The sequence below is a fragment of the Stegodyphus dumicola genome, chromosome 8, assembly GCF_044657685.1.
Source record: "Stegodyphus dumicola isolate Sdum_Otavi_A_Nest chromosome 8, ASM4465768v1".
Lineage (NCBI taxonomy): Eukaryota > Metazoa > Arthropoda > Arachnida > Araneae > Eresidae > Stegodyphus > Stegodyphus dumicola.
The window spans coordinates 39,249,473-39,267,237 of NC_140775.1; the positions used below are offsets into that span (position 1 = coordinate 39,249,473).

General features: G+C 29.6%; 1 protein-coding gene across 2 annotated transcripts in view; it reads left to right on the forward strand.

The window, feature by feature from the left end:
* The window catches only part of LOC118179772 (uncharacterized), a 141,470-nt gene that overhangs the window by 110,390 nt on the left and 13,315 nt on the right, over positions 1 to 17,765 (forward strand). The window contains exons 4-5 of one of the 2 annotated variants that reach the window (XM_085821746.1): positions 7,075 to 7,199; positions 17,145 to 17,212. In XM_085821746.1, coding sequence (XP_085677872.1) covers positions 7,075 to 7,199; positions 17,145 to 17,212 — 193 coding nt within the window. Of the gene's footprint in view, positions 1 to 3,803; positions 4,047 to 7,074; positions 7,200 to 17,144; positions 17,213 to 17,765 lie in introns of those variants that run through there. The other variant, XM_085821747.1, reaches the window with a different exon arrangement.

Below are 17,765 nucleotides of genomic sequence, written 5' to 3' on the forward strand. Positions count from 1 at the left end.
CTTTTTTGTGCACCGAAAAGTCTGCCTTGTTGCCTGCTGGCCAAATTGCTTGTTTTTGCATAGAAACTCTAATTGTAATTGTACGAAATATAGGGAATTATATTTTTATTATTGTTTTAACTCTAGAGTTTTTTTCCCTATATTTTTCAATTTTTAATGAAGATATTTTGAGATTTTATGTATTTTTGCCTTGCCACAAACTAAGAACAGAATTAATTGAATGAGAAATATATCTCTAATGAAATTCAAGGAAATAAATTTAGATGAAATGCAGCAAAAAGTGCGTATAATTTAATATTCCGTACAAGGAAGTTATGTGGTATACACATTAGATTTTTTCAATCTGTTAATACAAATGACACTTAAGAAACATGTTTTTGGTTTTAATGTTCTGTATACTTTATTTTACTACATTTCTTAAAATTTATTTATTCAGAACTGTAGTCTGAAATTTATAGCATAAATTTCAGAGTACAGTTCTGAATCAATTAATTCACTTTCATATTTTATGCATGGTGATTTAAGGAGAATGAAATTAATTTGCACATTTGGTATAAAGTGCCTGTTCATGATCAAAAACCTCAAAGGTACCTATGGATGAGGGGAAACATTTAAGTTTTGCTAACATCGCTAAGGTCTGCAAAGTTCCTGTGTCCTAAATGCCTAACATGCTGTGTCTGTCTAAATCAGGGGCTCTCATTAGGTCAATACCCCTTGGGGATCTATGAAATATTAAGGGGATGGATATGCAAATATGCCACAGCAATTAATCGATATTTTAAAAAATATGTAAATTTTTTATGCACCAAGTGCAGTTTAAAAAATAAAGCACAGGAACAAAAAATAATAATAATTTTAAAAAATGCAAACAATAAGAATTTTTAAAAAAAATATGAAGAATGCAAAACTACATGGAAGAAAAAGAAAAAGGACTGATTAATTTTGAATGAGGTGATTTAAAAACTCAGTTAAGCAACTTCATGCCCAATATTAAAAAATTCTATTAATACATCAAGCACGTTAATTAATATCAAACTTTTGTGCAATAAGAATTTGCGACTTTGTTCCTGAAACTTGTTTATATGTGTAAAATAAAAAAATAATAGCAGGAAAAAAAAATAAACATGAATCTAATAAACTATTGTTCATGGAGGTAAAAAGGTTGATGATTCATTTAAAAGGAGGTCATTGCATGGAAAAGTTTTGGAATCCATGATTTAAATGATCAAGCTTTTATTATCTTAATTCTGGCAGGTTTGACGATATCTTATGTGTACATCTATTCAATAAAGTCACAGTGTTATATTAGGTAATCTTAAATGGCCGTTTGTTAAATGCTGAGTTGCTGGCATTACCATAGTCAGTGAGTGCAATGCTAAGAATTTTTCTTCATTTGGGTGGTGCTGAACTTTAGTGTGATAATGGAGTTGCATACTATCCTACTGACTAAAATAGTATCTGGAGTCCTTATCTAGTTATGGTACTAACCGTACTTTTGCTTACTATTGCTAGGTAAGTAGATTTCCAAAAAGAAAAAACAGACATTCTTTTCTTCTATGTGGTATAAAAGACATTCACCCTAAATGAATGAAAGGCATGCTCAGTAATAGAAAGAAACTTATTCACAGTTTATTATGATTGATGTTGCCATTTGGATGCAATATTCTTCCTTCTAAGAAGATTTAGCTGCTTCTTCCTGCTTATCTGTTTGCATCTTGGTACAGAAGTAGTCATGCATCATCTAATCATTTTGTTTCAAAATTTGTATCATATGCAGTATATGAATTGATGATGAGTCATTTGTGAATGAATACTGGGGGGTTGTCTGGCAATTATGGCTGACAGTTTGCTTAGTACGCCAATTTTGGTAGACTGAGATGTATTTACTGAATGATTCTCTTATTCTTCTGATGACTGCTGGTTCTAATAATGGATTGACTGTTGTTAGATGCTGTGTGCTTTTGCACACAAAAACAATGTTATTGAACTAATAGTACTGCCAGTAGATATTTTTCATTGCAGCAAATTTTTACAGAAATGTGTACAGAATAATCCTTAAAGTGTTGTGATGGAATTTATTACCACTATTATTAAAACAGCTATTTGAAATTGCTACAAAATCAAGTTTTTATTCAAAGAGAAGTATTTCAGAATATGTAGAAAGTGGATCAAGACAGTTTAGATTTTGTTCTTGATTAATTTAAATTTTAAAATTCTATTGTAATAAGACTAAGATACGATTAACAAAAAATTTGTTCATGATGCATAACTGCTTTTAAAATTTGGAGAAAATAAAATGTAAATGGTTGAAGAAATTAGATACTTGAATGTTGATTACAAATTTCAAAGGGAAAAAAAAACATTTCATGTCTATCTGAAAAGGTTTTATAAAATTTGTAGAGACAGTATGCCATTCACAGTGCCATTGTAAAACTTACTTACGAACATATGTGTCAGTCTGAGGTGAAAGTTTAAGGATTAAATTCAATTCTAGTTATCTGAAGAAGATACATAATAGGCTTTGGATAACTTTAAGGATGTGAGTTATAAAATGTTTTTTGTCCTTGTACGTTATCCATCTGTCAGAACTAAATTGACTTAAAAGATTCATCTCAATGACTATTTTTTTTTTTTTTTTTTTTTTTTTTTTTTAACCTAGTTTGTTATTAGACAAGATAATTTTAACAGGTATTGAAAGAAATTCAACCTTGTTGATAGTAGTGATTTCTTTATAAATTTGGTGATCGTAAAGACTCAGAATATTTGTTGTGCCAAGATCTTTTACTTTAAGATGCTTACTGCAGCATCTCTCCATCTAATGGCTAGCAATTTCTTTAAATTTTATTTTATATTAGAGATTTTATTTCTGCTACAAACATTTTTGAACAGTGGTAGTACTTTTCCATTCTCTTTTCTGTCCTACTACGCTTCTTTTATTAATTTTACTCGATTTTTTTATATAAATTTTAATCAATCTTTTACAGATTATGCTTTTCAGATCTTATGTTGTACTTTGAGATACATTCCCCCCTTAAAGTAAATTAAAAAATAAATAAAACATTAAACACCTTATCTTTTACAGTTATTGTTTTATAATAATTGCACTGTTGCAGAGTGATGGAATTTTGAACTTCTTTTCTATATGTCTTCTCTTATAAGAAGGCAGTTAAACATGCATTTAGGTGTATTTTGTAAACAAAAATTAACAGATTTGGTTAATTGCCTACTCTTTTGTTAATGCTGATACCACAATGTTTTATGTATATAAAACCATTGTAATACTGTCCTTGGAATAAGTGTAGATAAGACTATGGACTTCTAATGGTCAATTTCTTGAAACTCTACTACTATTCTTCAAAGCAAAAATGGATAGTAAAAATATAAAAAGTGACTTTTTTGAAGTGCTGTCCAGTCTTCTAACATAAAAACAGTAACATTATACCAAATGCGTAGAATAGTTTCATTCTTTTTAGTTTCCTTCTATGTAGTTAATTTTTAATAACACATTTCTTCTATATAGGCAATGTAAAATATACTGTGTTATACGTGTAACATTCAAATTAACATGTTCATTTAACATCTTATTCATTAATGGAAGGTTTTTATAGTAAATATATTATTAATAAGACTATTTCTGAATTAACACATTGAGGAAAATTATTGGCATCATATTTATGTGTATAATAATTGAAATTTTTCAAATATAACAATTTTTTATTATTTGGCCATTCTTTCTGTCTTTTTTCCCTATTCTCTTGTAAAATATAGTGCTATAAAGTAAAATTATACTTTTTTTCTTACAGTTTCTTGTTATAATCCGGACTGACTCATGTTGAAAGATGTATATACGTCTGTGCCTGAGTCAGAATTGCCTTTATTCTATTAAATCTAAATGTATCGTCGCAAGGAGTAAAGTCGATATCTTTCGAGGGCTTCTAGCATCAGTGGAAATACAATATAGTTCATTATAACATATTCGCTTCATAACATAATAATTTAAATGAGTCTTAGTTTTATTTAACTTGCTAATAAATAAACTATATCTATTTTCTTAGTATTTTTAGATTTTTTTAAAAATTAATCTACAAAATATTTGTAACTTTCATTTATAATTCTCACTCTTATCATACCACAATACCGTAAAAGATAAAATTTTTTGTCATTTTGCCCAAGTTCATAACACATTACTGTTTATGCTATTGTGGTTTAAATGTTTGCTGTTCTTTCTATTAAATACATCTAAAACAGTTTTTTATCAGATTCTGAAAAAAGTCAAATTTAGCTGTATTCTGGAGTGTGTTAAATTAAGTTTTACAATAGATTTCTTGAAACTTAGTCCACATAGTTTTGGACTATGTGTTTCATAAATTAGAGAATTTAGCAGATTATTGTTCATACCTTTATAATAGTTAATAGTTTCCCTTTTCTAATTTAAACTTTTTTATAACTAACTTAACTGTATTAAAAATTAAATTTAATTGTATTCATCAATGGAAATTCAGAATTAAGTAATTATGAGTGCATAAACTTCCTTACACATTAGAATTAATAAACACTGAATTACTGCATTTTTTCAGTACAGTTATTCCATGAGTACAAAAGGCAAATAGTAGACAGAAAGGGATGCTAAATTACTTCAACAATGAAATAATTTTTCTTTTCCAACTGAAATGCATTGTATTTTTCTGAAAAAGTTTTTTTTGCATAAATATTTTAGAAAAAGTTACTGAAAAATTTTGTGTATTTACATCCAAAAATCAACACAGATTACAGGTATTCATGATTAGAGGTATTCACCTTTTTAACCATACCCTAAAGAAATTGAATGTTTCCTAAATCACAAAGTAATAAGAGCTAATCATTGGACAACACTTTCTCATGCAGAGTTCATCATTTTTCATGAATTAAACCATTTTAACTATAGAGGGGAAAGATGGTAGAATGTTTGAAGGTTTAATTATTTTAACTATGTATTTATGTTATGAAGGTTGGATATAGTTCCAAACTTTTTTAATCCTACTACATGATACACAACAAAAATTTAAATCATAAAAATGCTCTTTTCTGGGAATAACAAGCAGAAAAATCACAAAATAGTAGTTTTAATATAAGTAAGAGGATTTTAAATGCCTCTTTTTTTAAGAAAAAATTATTTTATGTTACATATGTATATGTAGTTATTCATTTTTGAACAGTCAGCTAAACTGTGTTATTATTGCAGTGAACAGAACTTCCATTTTTCATGTATTTATACGTGTATGTCTGATAAGAAACTTTACTTGATCTTAGCAGAGAAATATTTTGGAAGCTATAATACTGAATGAATTACTCCAGTATGTGGTTTTTATCAGACCAGAGAACTTGGGAAAACTTACATACTCCTTACAAATGCCCATGCCTTCTCCGGGATTTGAACCAGGGCCTACTGGCCTGGCAGCATTAAAAGTAGTAAGAGATTCAAACTTGTACAAAACTGTAGCTTCATATTGTCACTTATAGAGTGCTCAAGGCTTAGGCCAGGACAGGCACAATTTTTGCCTTTTGATCACAATAAAGTTTGTGGACCTTATCTGGCTATGGGTTCAGATTATGTGGATTAGAAACAAAGCAGCAATTTTTTAGTGAAATTTGGATAGATATATTGTTTTTGCATACTTTAACAAATAATGATTGTTGCATTGTGCTATCAGTTGTATATCCAATTGGATGGCCAGCACATTTATGTGCTGCATAGGCATCGTGTAATCATAATACTTTAGCTGACTGCTATATAAAGGTTTCAATTGCTTCATTATATTTAATAATAATAAATGAAATATTATCATTAAATAAAGAATGTTGTAGAGGACAGAGTTAATATATAATGCCAAGAGCTTCATGTTGCTAGAAAATTATGAAAATCACAAGTAGCATTTGTTATGCATATGCATAATAATTGTGTTGTTAATTTTATATGTATTCTGATGTTCAAAATTAAGGTAACAAACATATTCTCCAACATTCCTCTCAAATAAAATAAAAAAAAAAATAGTATTATAAACAAATAAATAATATAAAAATTAGAAGATATACAATTTTGAATGATAAATGTAATTTGCATACATATTTGATATGAAGGTCAAAACTGGTAGCTTTCAGCAAATAGAAAAATTATGTTTTTGTGAGTTCAGTTTTCATATGTAAAGTTATTATTATAATCCATTAAATATTGATAGAATGAGTTCTTATAGTTGTGTAGAAAGATAGATTGAGATGGACTTTTTCAATGAAAGTAGAAATGGCTGATAGTTGAAAGTAGTTAGAATTAAATGTACATTTTATAGAAATATTACCAAGGAACTTCCCCCCCCCCCTTGTGTAACATGAATACAAGCCAGCTTTGCTCAGAGAGCTTCCCATAAATGCATGCTTGTGCAGTAAGCCCCATGGCTTTGTCCGCATTGAATAACCTAAACCTAAATTTTGTTCTATCAGAAGATAGTCTTTCATAAAACTGGAAAAGTCATTTCTGCTTACAACTATAGTCCTGTTATGTAATGAATTGGAATATTCTACGCAAATTAATTCTCAGGCCCGTTTTCACTTGGTTAGGGTATGTGACATGTTATGGTCCCTCTAATATATGGGAAAGTGATCATTATGGTAAAGGATGCTATTATGTTGAATGGTTTGCAATCTATTGCAAATGTCTTCAGAAGCAGGGATGTTATTCATGTTGCTCTAGGGTAAACTTTGCATCCTGTCTGAAACTCTGTTGTTTAACGCCAGCTTGTTTTCATGTACGGCATTGCTCCAGCATCCAAAGCTCTGCTGCTACAAAATTACCTTGAAGGGGAGAATAGTCTGCTAGGTCTCTGGACTTTGATTCAGTACAGCATGTGTAGGATGCAGTAAGAAAGCCATTAGATATATCATTCTTCTTTTTATTTTGAACTGCTATGTTGATTCCTCGTGAAATATTTGTGCACTAATATTAAAATTGCCGCTGAACTTTTTGAGATAATATGGAATTTGTGTTTGTTACCTTTATTTTGGGCATCCTAGTATATTTTTACTAATGGATTTGTTTTGCAGGTAAAACAGAAGATTTTTTTGATGCTAACATTATGGAGCAAATCAGGTACAAATTGGTGGAAGTTAATTCCAGCCCCTCCTTAGGCAGCACAAATAATCCAGGAACAGTTACATTTTACAGCAGGGTAAGAAATATGTAATTTCTTAAGTAAATTGTAGTTTAGAAGCTTTGAAGTTAATCACAATTTTTTATTTTAATCAATACTTTATTTTTCTACTGCCTTTTATAAACTATGAGGCTCCAACTGTAATTAAATGATAATGTTTAATTACCCCTAAATATAAACTATAATTTTTTTATTCAGGAAATATAATATGTATGTTAGTAAGAGCTTTCATGCATTACAGATCATCACTAAATCTAATGAAAGTACCATTTTTTTTTTTTTTTTTTTTTTTTTTTTTTTTTTAAATGTAGAAGCCTTTAATAACAGCTTGAGGCCCTCCAGTGCCCCAACTAGGGTCGATTTTTTTTTTTTTTTTTTTTTTTTCATTACTTTAAACTGGGCTGTAAATTAAAAAGTAGTATTTCATATCAGTAGCTGAATACTGTTACTGTAGTCTATTTTATTTATCTGTTATATGGATTAAAATAAGAAATGTATACTTTTCTGAGGGTGTTCTATGTTTGTTTTCTGTATTTTTCATTAAATCTTAAATCTAAAAGAACTTAAAGTAAAAGTAAGTAAAGTGTATGGATACTTTGGTCTCTTAGTAGAAATGACTTAGAGAAGAAATTTTGAATTCTAATAAAACTTTTCAAAATTATTTTTGCATATTGTAGGATGGAAGATAAATCGTGCAGAATAATATGATTTTGATTTTTAACAAGAAACATACTACATGAGCTAGTTGAGGGTGTAATTTTTGTTTCTTTTAATAAATCCAAAAATATAAAGTAATCCATGCAAAAAATATAGAAAATAAAAGCTATGCATTTAACAAAGCACTTAATTTGGAAACATACAAATACTATTGCTTGCATAAGGGTTCGTAATAGATTGAATGTGCACAGGTCCGATGATAGGTCAGTAAAAATTTATTTTATCAAAATAAACACTTCAATGTTTTGGAATTTTCCACAGAAATACTCGTGCAAGAGTTCACATTATCACAGCGTACAACCAGTAGTTACACATCAAATTAATGTTAAACATTAAGAACGTTAAACGCAATGCAAATGCAAAGCACATCTAAAGGGCTCAGCTATCTCATTTCATGCGGAACTAAGAACTCGCAATAACAGTAACTAAGCAACTGAGAACAAATGCTCTCTCTTCAGCCTAAAATAGTTTTCAACCAGCTGCCGAGATATTTTAGTGCTTTCTGCTTCTCAAAATTACTGGAAAGCAATATGAGAGTGGAATTACGGTTACAGCTAACATAGTGGTCATTACAATGACTTTTGGCGATTTTTCACCAAACCCATTGTCAGCTTGGCAATATCTTGCCCAAATACCGAGACACCCAATTACTCAATGTTAAATGCATTTGCCTCAATATTCTTACTTTTCTCGTATAGCATCTCTTTAGATTTTTCATGTTACAAAAGAAATGCAACAGCTTTACGTGTAATCCTGTTAAAATTACCGATCTAAGTACAATATTCTTAACAATATGCATTAACAGAGATCAATTTTAAGCCATTATCAGTATTTTCATAAATGTTCTGAACAGAGTAAAATATTAAATAGATAATTTGGAGTTTTTACGTGTCTGGGCACGTAATGGATCTTACAAAATAAAATTATGCATTTTTAGATGCTTAATTCTTTTTATAAATTTGTACAGTACTTAGTCTGAGATCCGGACTCATTGGGACCACAGCGATTCTGGATTTGTGATTTTTCCAGATATTAGATCATCAATTTAAATCTAGTAAGATGGCATGCAGAAAATATACAATTAAAAATATGAAATCGTAATTTCTGAAATAAAGAGCATTTATGATCTAAAGCAGCGTTTCTCAACCTTTTGACTAACATGTACCATCTAAACAAAAATTGAAAACCTTTAGTACCACCACTACAAAGTATTACTACCACCACCACTCTTAAATAAAGCTCAGATTGCATAAATTTATAAGTGTTAGAAAAAAAATTCTTAATCAAGATGTCGGGATTTTAATTTTTGAATTTAATAGTTAAAAATATCTTGCTTCTTTGCGTACCACTGGTGGTGCGCATGCCACCGATTCAGAACCCCTGATCTAATGGGTATCAAAATTTACCAAAGGAAAAAGCTTAATATTTTAACATTTCTTTCAATGTAAATTGTTTAAGTTGCTTCATTTTTTGTGCTAATACTTTCTCTTTAATTCTATAAATAGACAGAATTTCTAGTTCATTTACGAAGTTCCACTGTTCAAGTCCTGTAATTGTTGTGTCAAGAATTCTGGCTGACTTGTCAATCGAAATTTTTTCATTTTCACCAACCTCTCTACCACTTTCTTCACTATCAGTAGTGGTATTTTCTGGATCTGGAACCATAATTACAGATTTTGCCGTCTGTTGATGTTAGGACACTTGAAATTTTTAATTGCCGCCATATACCATGACAATTTTTAAATTTGGTTAACAAAACTGTCGAATATGCACACTTAGCTTTTAAGTTTATTTCTCCATAAAATATTTTAACTTGAGGCATTAGCATTAGACCTGTCAGTGGCATGCCCTCACTGTGACGCCTATTCAATCATCATTTTGTCATGATCGTCACTTAGCGTAACGAACAATTCTTCTGTTAATCATTGCAAGTGGGATGTTGGAATCCACAAAAAATACAAAAAGCTCCTTTTCCTTTTTATGTCATATACAGTTGACTTTCCAGTGCCATACTCCTCGCATAATTTTGAGACGGATATGCCTTTATCGATTTTTTGCAGCAATTCCACTTTTTGCCTAATGGACATCGAAATGCTTTGCAGATCCTTTGGAAGCTCCAAAATTAGAAACTCTTTTTGACATAATCAAAAGTTCAAGCTTTAATTTTTATAAAATTGCTGTGATATTAACAGTCTGCAAAAAATAATAAGTTAGATCCAATTAGAAGATTAAGGAGCAGTGCAGTCTGTTACATTAACTAAAATTCCTTAGAATCAGTAAAAATAATTTTAGTCTAGCTTAATAGCGTCCGCTATACATTATTGGCTGTGTATCATAAGATTGGTGATAAAAGACAAGTTGTTCTGCTAAATTTTGTCTTGTTTCTATTGCGTACTGAATTAAGCATGAATTCTCTTAGTTTATTTATTATACCTACGTATATTTCTTTCACATGCTTAAGGCTAATCTGAGTTCTGAATAAATAAACTCCCACATATACTTAAGGCTTATCTAAGGCCGGCGCTAGCTACCATTTGATGCAGTCTCTGCGGGTCCTACATTCTGCTACAAAACAGTTTCCTAAGTTCTAAATTTTACCACCTCTAAACTTTGGGTCCCAGTGCTTTCCTTAAATTGTAAAAATGTGTCATCCCTTAATTTTGCCACTTGGTGCTTCTCCAAATTCCAAAAATTTTGTTTTCCCTTAATTCTACTGTCTGGTGTGGCCGTAAGAGCAAAGAGACTGGTTCTGCGTTTGTGTGAATAACATATTAATTGTTTTTAATTCAAATAGCCCTAAGTGTAATCTTTGGCCTTTGAATTTCATTAATAAAATCAATTTTTAGCGTATGAGAAGAAATTTTTGTTAAATTTTTCCTTGTCAACATTTCTTAGCACATTTAACTTAAATCTGTAATCATTGCCAAGCGTAATGTCAGTGTAAAAGGTTGCCATATTTCTGTTATCCATTTACTAATTAAAAAAAAATGTTTAGACATCGCTGCATGAGTCATTACTGAAGTTGTCATGCATTGATAGACATTTGGGGATGAAAGCAAAATGTAATAAATAACAGATTTGCCAGATTGGCATCAGGGATATAAAGTATTAGTAGGGGTAAAATCAATGCTGTTCCTATGTATAATGTTTCAGTTTGAGATGTATACCAAGCAGACACGCAGCTACGGAGCCAAATTATTAACCTCACAAATTTATGCTTACATAATTGTTTCTTCAATAACAAGGTATTTTATTTAGTGCCTAAGTGAAATTAAGAATTGGAACTCACTATGTGTTTTATTATGGAAGGAAAAATCAAATGTGCATGCATAAAGCATGCAAAAAAAGAAGGTTGTGGCTTTTGAGGTCCGGATATTGGATGTCCGGATCTCGGACTTTGTACTGTATTAAAATGTGCTTATATTCTAATAATTTTTCTGATTCTAAATGCCATTACTAAAGTGTGATCATTGAATGAGTATCATGTATTTAATAGTAAAACACACAAATACTTAGGCATTGAATCTGATGTGGAGCACCTTCAGAATAACTTTATCCAAAAGAATAGCCATTCTTCTGCTGCCATGCAAAAAAGTTTGCCAGCTAGTAGCTTCTGTAACTGGTTACTGAATAGCTTTTGAGGTTCTACAATTATAGCAGCACTGTCAAGTCTGATACATAATGAAGCAGTCAGCTGTTTTCTAAGAGAATGGATAAACTTGTAAATAATAAAATGTGTATTTGTTTATTTTGCTCTGTTTGTAGCATAATTGGTTATTTTTAATTGTTTGAATACTTTTCTTTTAAATTATGTTTTATTCCCTCTAATTGTATTAACAACTGCTGCATTCCATGTTATTATAATATTGCTCTAAGGAATATGTATTAATTGTCATGTTATTATCTTATGTCTTTCCTGAGTTTTTAAACTAGTAATTGATTAATGGGAGTGATATTAGCTCTGATACAGACATCAATTTTCAGCCAGATGTCATTTTTAACGTGTGTTCTGAAATAAAACATTTTAAAAGTATGTATACAGTACAAAGTCCGAGATCCAGATTTCTCAGGACTTTGGCAATTCCAGAGTTGGGATTTTTCCAGATATTAAATTATCAGTCAAGCTTTAATTTTTATAAAATTGCTGTAATGATAACAGTCTGCAAAAAATAATAAGTTAGATCAAATTAGAAGATTAAGGAGCAGCGCAGTTTGCTACATAAACTGAAATTCCTTAGAATCAGTAAAAATAATTTTAGCCTAGCTTAATAACATCCGCTATACATTATTGGCTGTGTACCATTTTTACTTTATTAAACATTTTGTTCAATGTAAGTTGTTTGAGTTGATTCATGCTTTTATCCTAATACTTTCTCTGTAATTCTATAGAGAAACATAATTTCTTGTTCAGTTACAAAGTTCCATTGTTCAAATCCTATAATTGCTGTGTCAAGAATTTCAACTAACTTTTCAATTGAATTTTTTTCATTTTTAATAACCTCTCTGTCACTTTCTTTGCTTTCAGTAGTGGTATTTTCTGGATTTAGAACCATAATACAGATTTCACTGTCTGTTGATTGATGACTGAGGCATTGTCATTACAATGAAAAACTTTTGGTATATCAACTTCATTTATTACCACTTCTCCATATTTCTTTACAAAATCCATTAACTGGAAAATTCATCTTCAGTTGCAATATCTGAAAACCGTCAAATTCGCAACTATCATCTTCATCATCCTCACCAGGAAATATGGTACCTGGCCATAAATTATGCCAAGAATTTTTTAAAGTATCTGGAAACACATCCTGCCATGTCTTGCCATGCTCCACTCAGCAGATTTTATGCTAAATTATTTCAAAAGATTCTTGAGTAGTCTTGCCATTATTCAAGAAATTTAACATAGATTTTAAAAATGCTACTTTATATTTGCATTTCAGCATGTGCACTTTTCCAATATCCGTAGGCTAAGCAGATAACAGATGAGTTATCTTTCACTAAAACTTGACTTTCACTTTCGGCTCATACTTTCACTAAGTGAAATATGAGCCGAACAATTGTCTACAATCAGGACAATTTTTGCATCATCAGGTTAACCAACCAAATTCAAATGTTGCCAAGCCTTGTGTATGAAATGATTTTCAAACCAGTCATTCATTAATGCTTGTGTCATCCATGCTCTTTTGTCTGCACGATATATAACGGGGAAAATCTTTACTCCTTTAAATGCTCCAGGTTGCATATTTTTTCCAATTATAAAAAGTTTACACTTGTACATTCCTCTATTTGCACTTGCTAAAATTGTTAGTCTCACTTTGGAATCTTTGACACCAATCGGAACCTTTTCTGTAGAGGTTGCCAAGGTATTTTGCAGTACATATTGCCAGAAAAGACTATCTTCATCAGTGCTGTAAATTTGTTCTGGAGATAAATTTTCATTATTGATGAGTTCAATGAATTCATCTGCAAATATTTGAGCAGCTTCAGTATTAGCTGAAGCTTTTTCACCAGAAATTTTCAATTGCCTTATAGAATGGTGATTTTTAAATTTGGTTAACCAACCTGTCGAATATGTGTGCTCAGTTTTTGAGTTCATTTCTTCATGATTTTGGCTTGAGCCATTAGCATTGGACGCATCAATGGCATGCCCTTGCTGCGACACTGTCTGACCCATTCAATCACCACTTTGTCATGATTGTCACTTTTAGCCTAATGAATACTTTTTCTGTTATTCTTTGCGAGTGGGATGTTTTAAAGAATAACGGAATAATAGATTCCACTTTTGGTCTAATGGACATCAAAAAGTGCTTTCGTTCTGTAGATCGTGTTATCTCCAGAATCAGAAACTGTTTTCGACATAATCGAAAATTTAAGACTTTAATTTTTGTAAAATTGCTGTAATAATAACAGCCTGCAAAAAATAATAACCGGGATCAAATCAGAAAGTTGAGGAATGTCACAGTCTGCTATATTAAATGAAATTCCTTCAAATCAGTAAAGTATAATTTTAACCTCGCTTAACTCTACCTTGTTCTACTTTATTGGCTATGTATCATGAGATTGGCGATAAAAAGTGCACGCATAAAACATACCAGAAAGAAAGAAAATTCCTAAAAAAAGGGGGTGAAAGGCTATTGGTGTTTTTGTGGTCTGGATCTCGAACTTTGTACTGTATATAAATTAAATTAAAATTTGACTTAATTTTCAAAACAAAATTTTGGTACTTTTTCTGTTATGCATCTACCACACTTTTGGGCCCCTGTGAAAGAGAGGCCAAACTCATCCAAGACCAATTGATAACACTATCTGGGGACTATGTGTGTGTTTGTGTGCGTGCGTAAACAAGAATAATTAAACCAACACTCGTATGTTATTACAATAGTACCACCAAAATGCATGCCAGATGCATAACGGAAAACTACCAATTTTTTCCATTTTGTATGAAGTATTTATGTAATGTTTTCAATAAGAACATGTTGAATTCATGTACTTATTTGTGAGATATATCAAGAATCAAAAGATGGATTTGTTTGAACCTAAGGCCTTCTTCATATACTTTTAATCTTATTTTCCAGGGCACAACCATACAAAATATATCAATACAGTATTGCCTTTTGAAGTTCTTTATTTAAAATTCTTTCAAAGAGGGATTAAATTAAAATGAAAATTAAAGGAGTCTTCATATATGTTTATGCACCTACAACAAAAATGTTTTCTAATATTTAATTTCAAAATTTCTGCCTAGAGAGCAATTAATAGTATATTAGGTATTTAAAATAGTGAAATTTTCATGAAAAAAAATTATTCATTGGAAGGGTGGAATTATTCAGAACCATATGTGTTTGTGTAAAAAGTTAAATTCATTTAGCAAGCAGAGGGAAAGTAATAAAGTTTCCTCATTTTAAATAGCATTTCACATATCTATAGTGAAATAAATACAAATTAAATAAGTACAAATACAGAAATATGTACAAATATTTCTGCGTACGTGTAGAAATAAATACAAATTAAAATTAGCATGGCTTCTTGTACAAGATTTTTTTTGTACAGAATTTGACTTCTTGTACAAGATTCTTGTATTCATGATCACATTATAAAAAAAAAAACTAAACTGGCTGGTACAGCAGCTCTTAGTAAGCCATGGCCTGCAGTGCCCTGATATCTGCATTCTTGACCAAGGGCCCCGGGATGCATGAGCATATACTCTGGACAGGTGGTCAGCTTGTTGCATGACCCCCAAGTGATCGCATTATATCCATGTTTAATATTAAAAAGTTCAACTCTGTATGTGCGTAATGTAAAAAGCAATACACACATATATATATATATATATATATACACACACTGTATCCACAAAAGCTTTTAACTGGCCTTTATTTTCACAACCATTCAGTTTGAACATATATTTCCAATTACAAAAATGTTTTAAATGCTGCAAAGATTCGTGTTTTGGCATTTTTAAACTTGAAGAAATTAGTTTTGTAAAAATTGCAAACTAACTTTATGCATTCCTGTGATCCATATGTATAAAAATTTTGTACTTGTCATAAGAAATAAAACATGAAAATTTTAACTTCTGTATGCAAAAATTAATCAATATATTTATTTTCAAAATTTGTGATTTTTGATGTTGTTTCCAATTTGCATTGAGTGATCAGTAGTAAATACATTAGAATAATTTGAGGTTGATTTTTTTTTTTTTTTTTAACTTTTAAATGTTATTTAATGATTTTCTTGTGTGATTTACTAATGTTAACTTAAATTTATAATATTGTTACATTTGGTATGTTGAAAGAATTTTTACACAAGTAATTTATAGTTAAAAATACATTATTAAAATTCTTAAAATTATTTTACTTGAGAATCATAATCCAGTACACATGCAGAAATTCATAAAAATATTAGTATTTTTCGTTTTTAATTAATGCAAACTAAACCTTGCCAGTGTTTTCTCTGTAAAAAAGATCTCTGTTTTGAAGACGATGCGATCAGTACTTTTCATAATAATCTCTCTGCGGCTCATCGCTTATCCCTCAACTTCAGAATCTTTTCCCTAGAATGATAATATAGTTTTAGTTATCTACGTTTGTAAATATTTCACTTTTCATTATGTGTATGACCCCTGAATATGATTTTAATATCAAATATCTTGGTAAGTTTTTGTGAGTTGGGAGGGAAAAATTTGTGTTTTATTATTTATAACAAGTATAAAATTTTCAAAAATGTAAGCATAAGAACCAGAGGAAACTGTAAAAGTTATAATTATTGCAAAATTAATTTGTTTAAATTTATAAAGGCAAAAACATAAATATTTGTATCACATAAAACATTTTTATTACTGAAAGTATATGTATATGACAAACAATTGTTAAAATAATGGCCAGTTATTGACTGTTGTTGACTCAGTGTATACATATCATATACGCATTTTAAATTTAACTTTTGTAGTTCAGATTAATGTATAAACTACAACTTTTTGTTTTATTTTTTTCACATGTACTTTGGAATTTTATTTGCATTGCTATTAATTTGATATTTTTTATTAATATAATAGTAATGAATGAAATATTTTGCACTTTGTAATAAATGGGTATTTTGCATGTTACATATCATAACTATTTTCATAACATTTCTTTTGGAGAGAAAATGCATTTTCTCTATTGTCTTTATTATTCTGTTACTAAGATTGTTTCTCTTCACAGGGCAATCATAACTGAATAATATTACGAATCACAAGGAAACTTTTCTTAAGCACAGGAAGATTATTTTACACTTTTTCCTTCACTCTGTTCTTTCTAACTCTTTTCTTAATACAGGTAATTTACGGCAAAAAATGTTGGAAACATTTTTCAAATGGAAGTTAACGGTATGCAAAGTTATTGCATTGACTATCTTTGAAGCATTTTGTTTTACATTAAACAAACTTAATACATCCTCCTTTACTTTTATTCAGTCTCACTTTTAACTTTCAGCTTTAGTTACTAATTATTTTACAGGAAATATAGTTGTATTTATCTGTCTTCAGAGTGTGGAGATTTTTTATTTATTTTCAATAATTTAAAAAATTTACTAGAAAGAATAAGTGTGTGTACACTTGTATTTTCTAGTAAGTGAAAAGTTATTTAAGGATTTTTAAATTTTTCAGAATAAACTATTTTTAATTTAAGAGTTAAATATATTTATCTATATGTATATTTCCCTCCATATATTTAAACTGATTATTTTCTTACAATTATGTTATTTTAGATTAAAGCGAGGAGAACAGAGAAATCTGGAAAAGTCAATGTTTTATTGCAGTGGATACCTGAAAATGTGTATGTTTTTATTCTTATTTGTTTCATGTTACACTTTACTTGCCTTACAGATATAAAACCAGTAATCTGAATTGGATTTTTTAATTCCATTTTATAATTTTTTTAACTGAAAGGACATGATTCAGATTTAATTATTAAAATTAATGTAATTATGGTATTTGAGAGAAGAAATTTAGTATTTTTTAGCAATCTATTTAATAGTAAATGTCTTTTTTCTTAAAAATATATTGAATTAACAATTTTTTTTTTTAATTTCATGTTTAATTTTTACTGTATATTACCTTAAAATTTTTTGTTTCCTTAATGCTTGCACTGTATGCATTAAAAGAAAGATATAAAATTATGATTAAAAGAAATGACTATGATTAAAAGAAATGACTAATGATTAAAAGAAAGATATAAAATTTAAGTGAGTATATTAAGATATGCTTCTGAAAGTATTCATTGTACAGTGTGAATCTGGAAACTGTAAATGTATGTCCGTTACCAATGCTTATTCGTATACATTACTAATGGTTCCAAACAGTTTTTATATTCTTCAGAGGTGACTGCT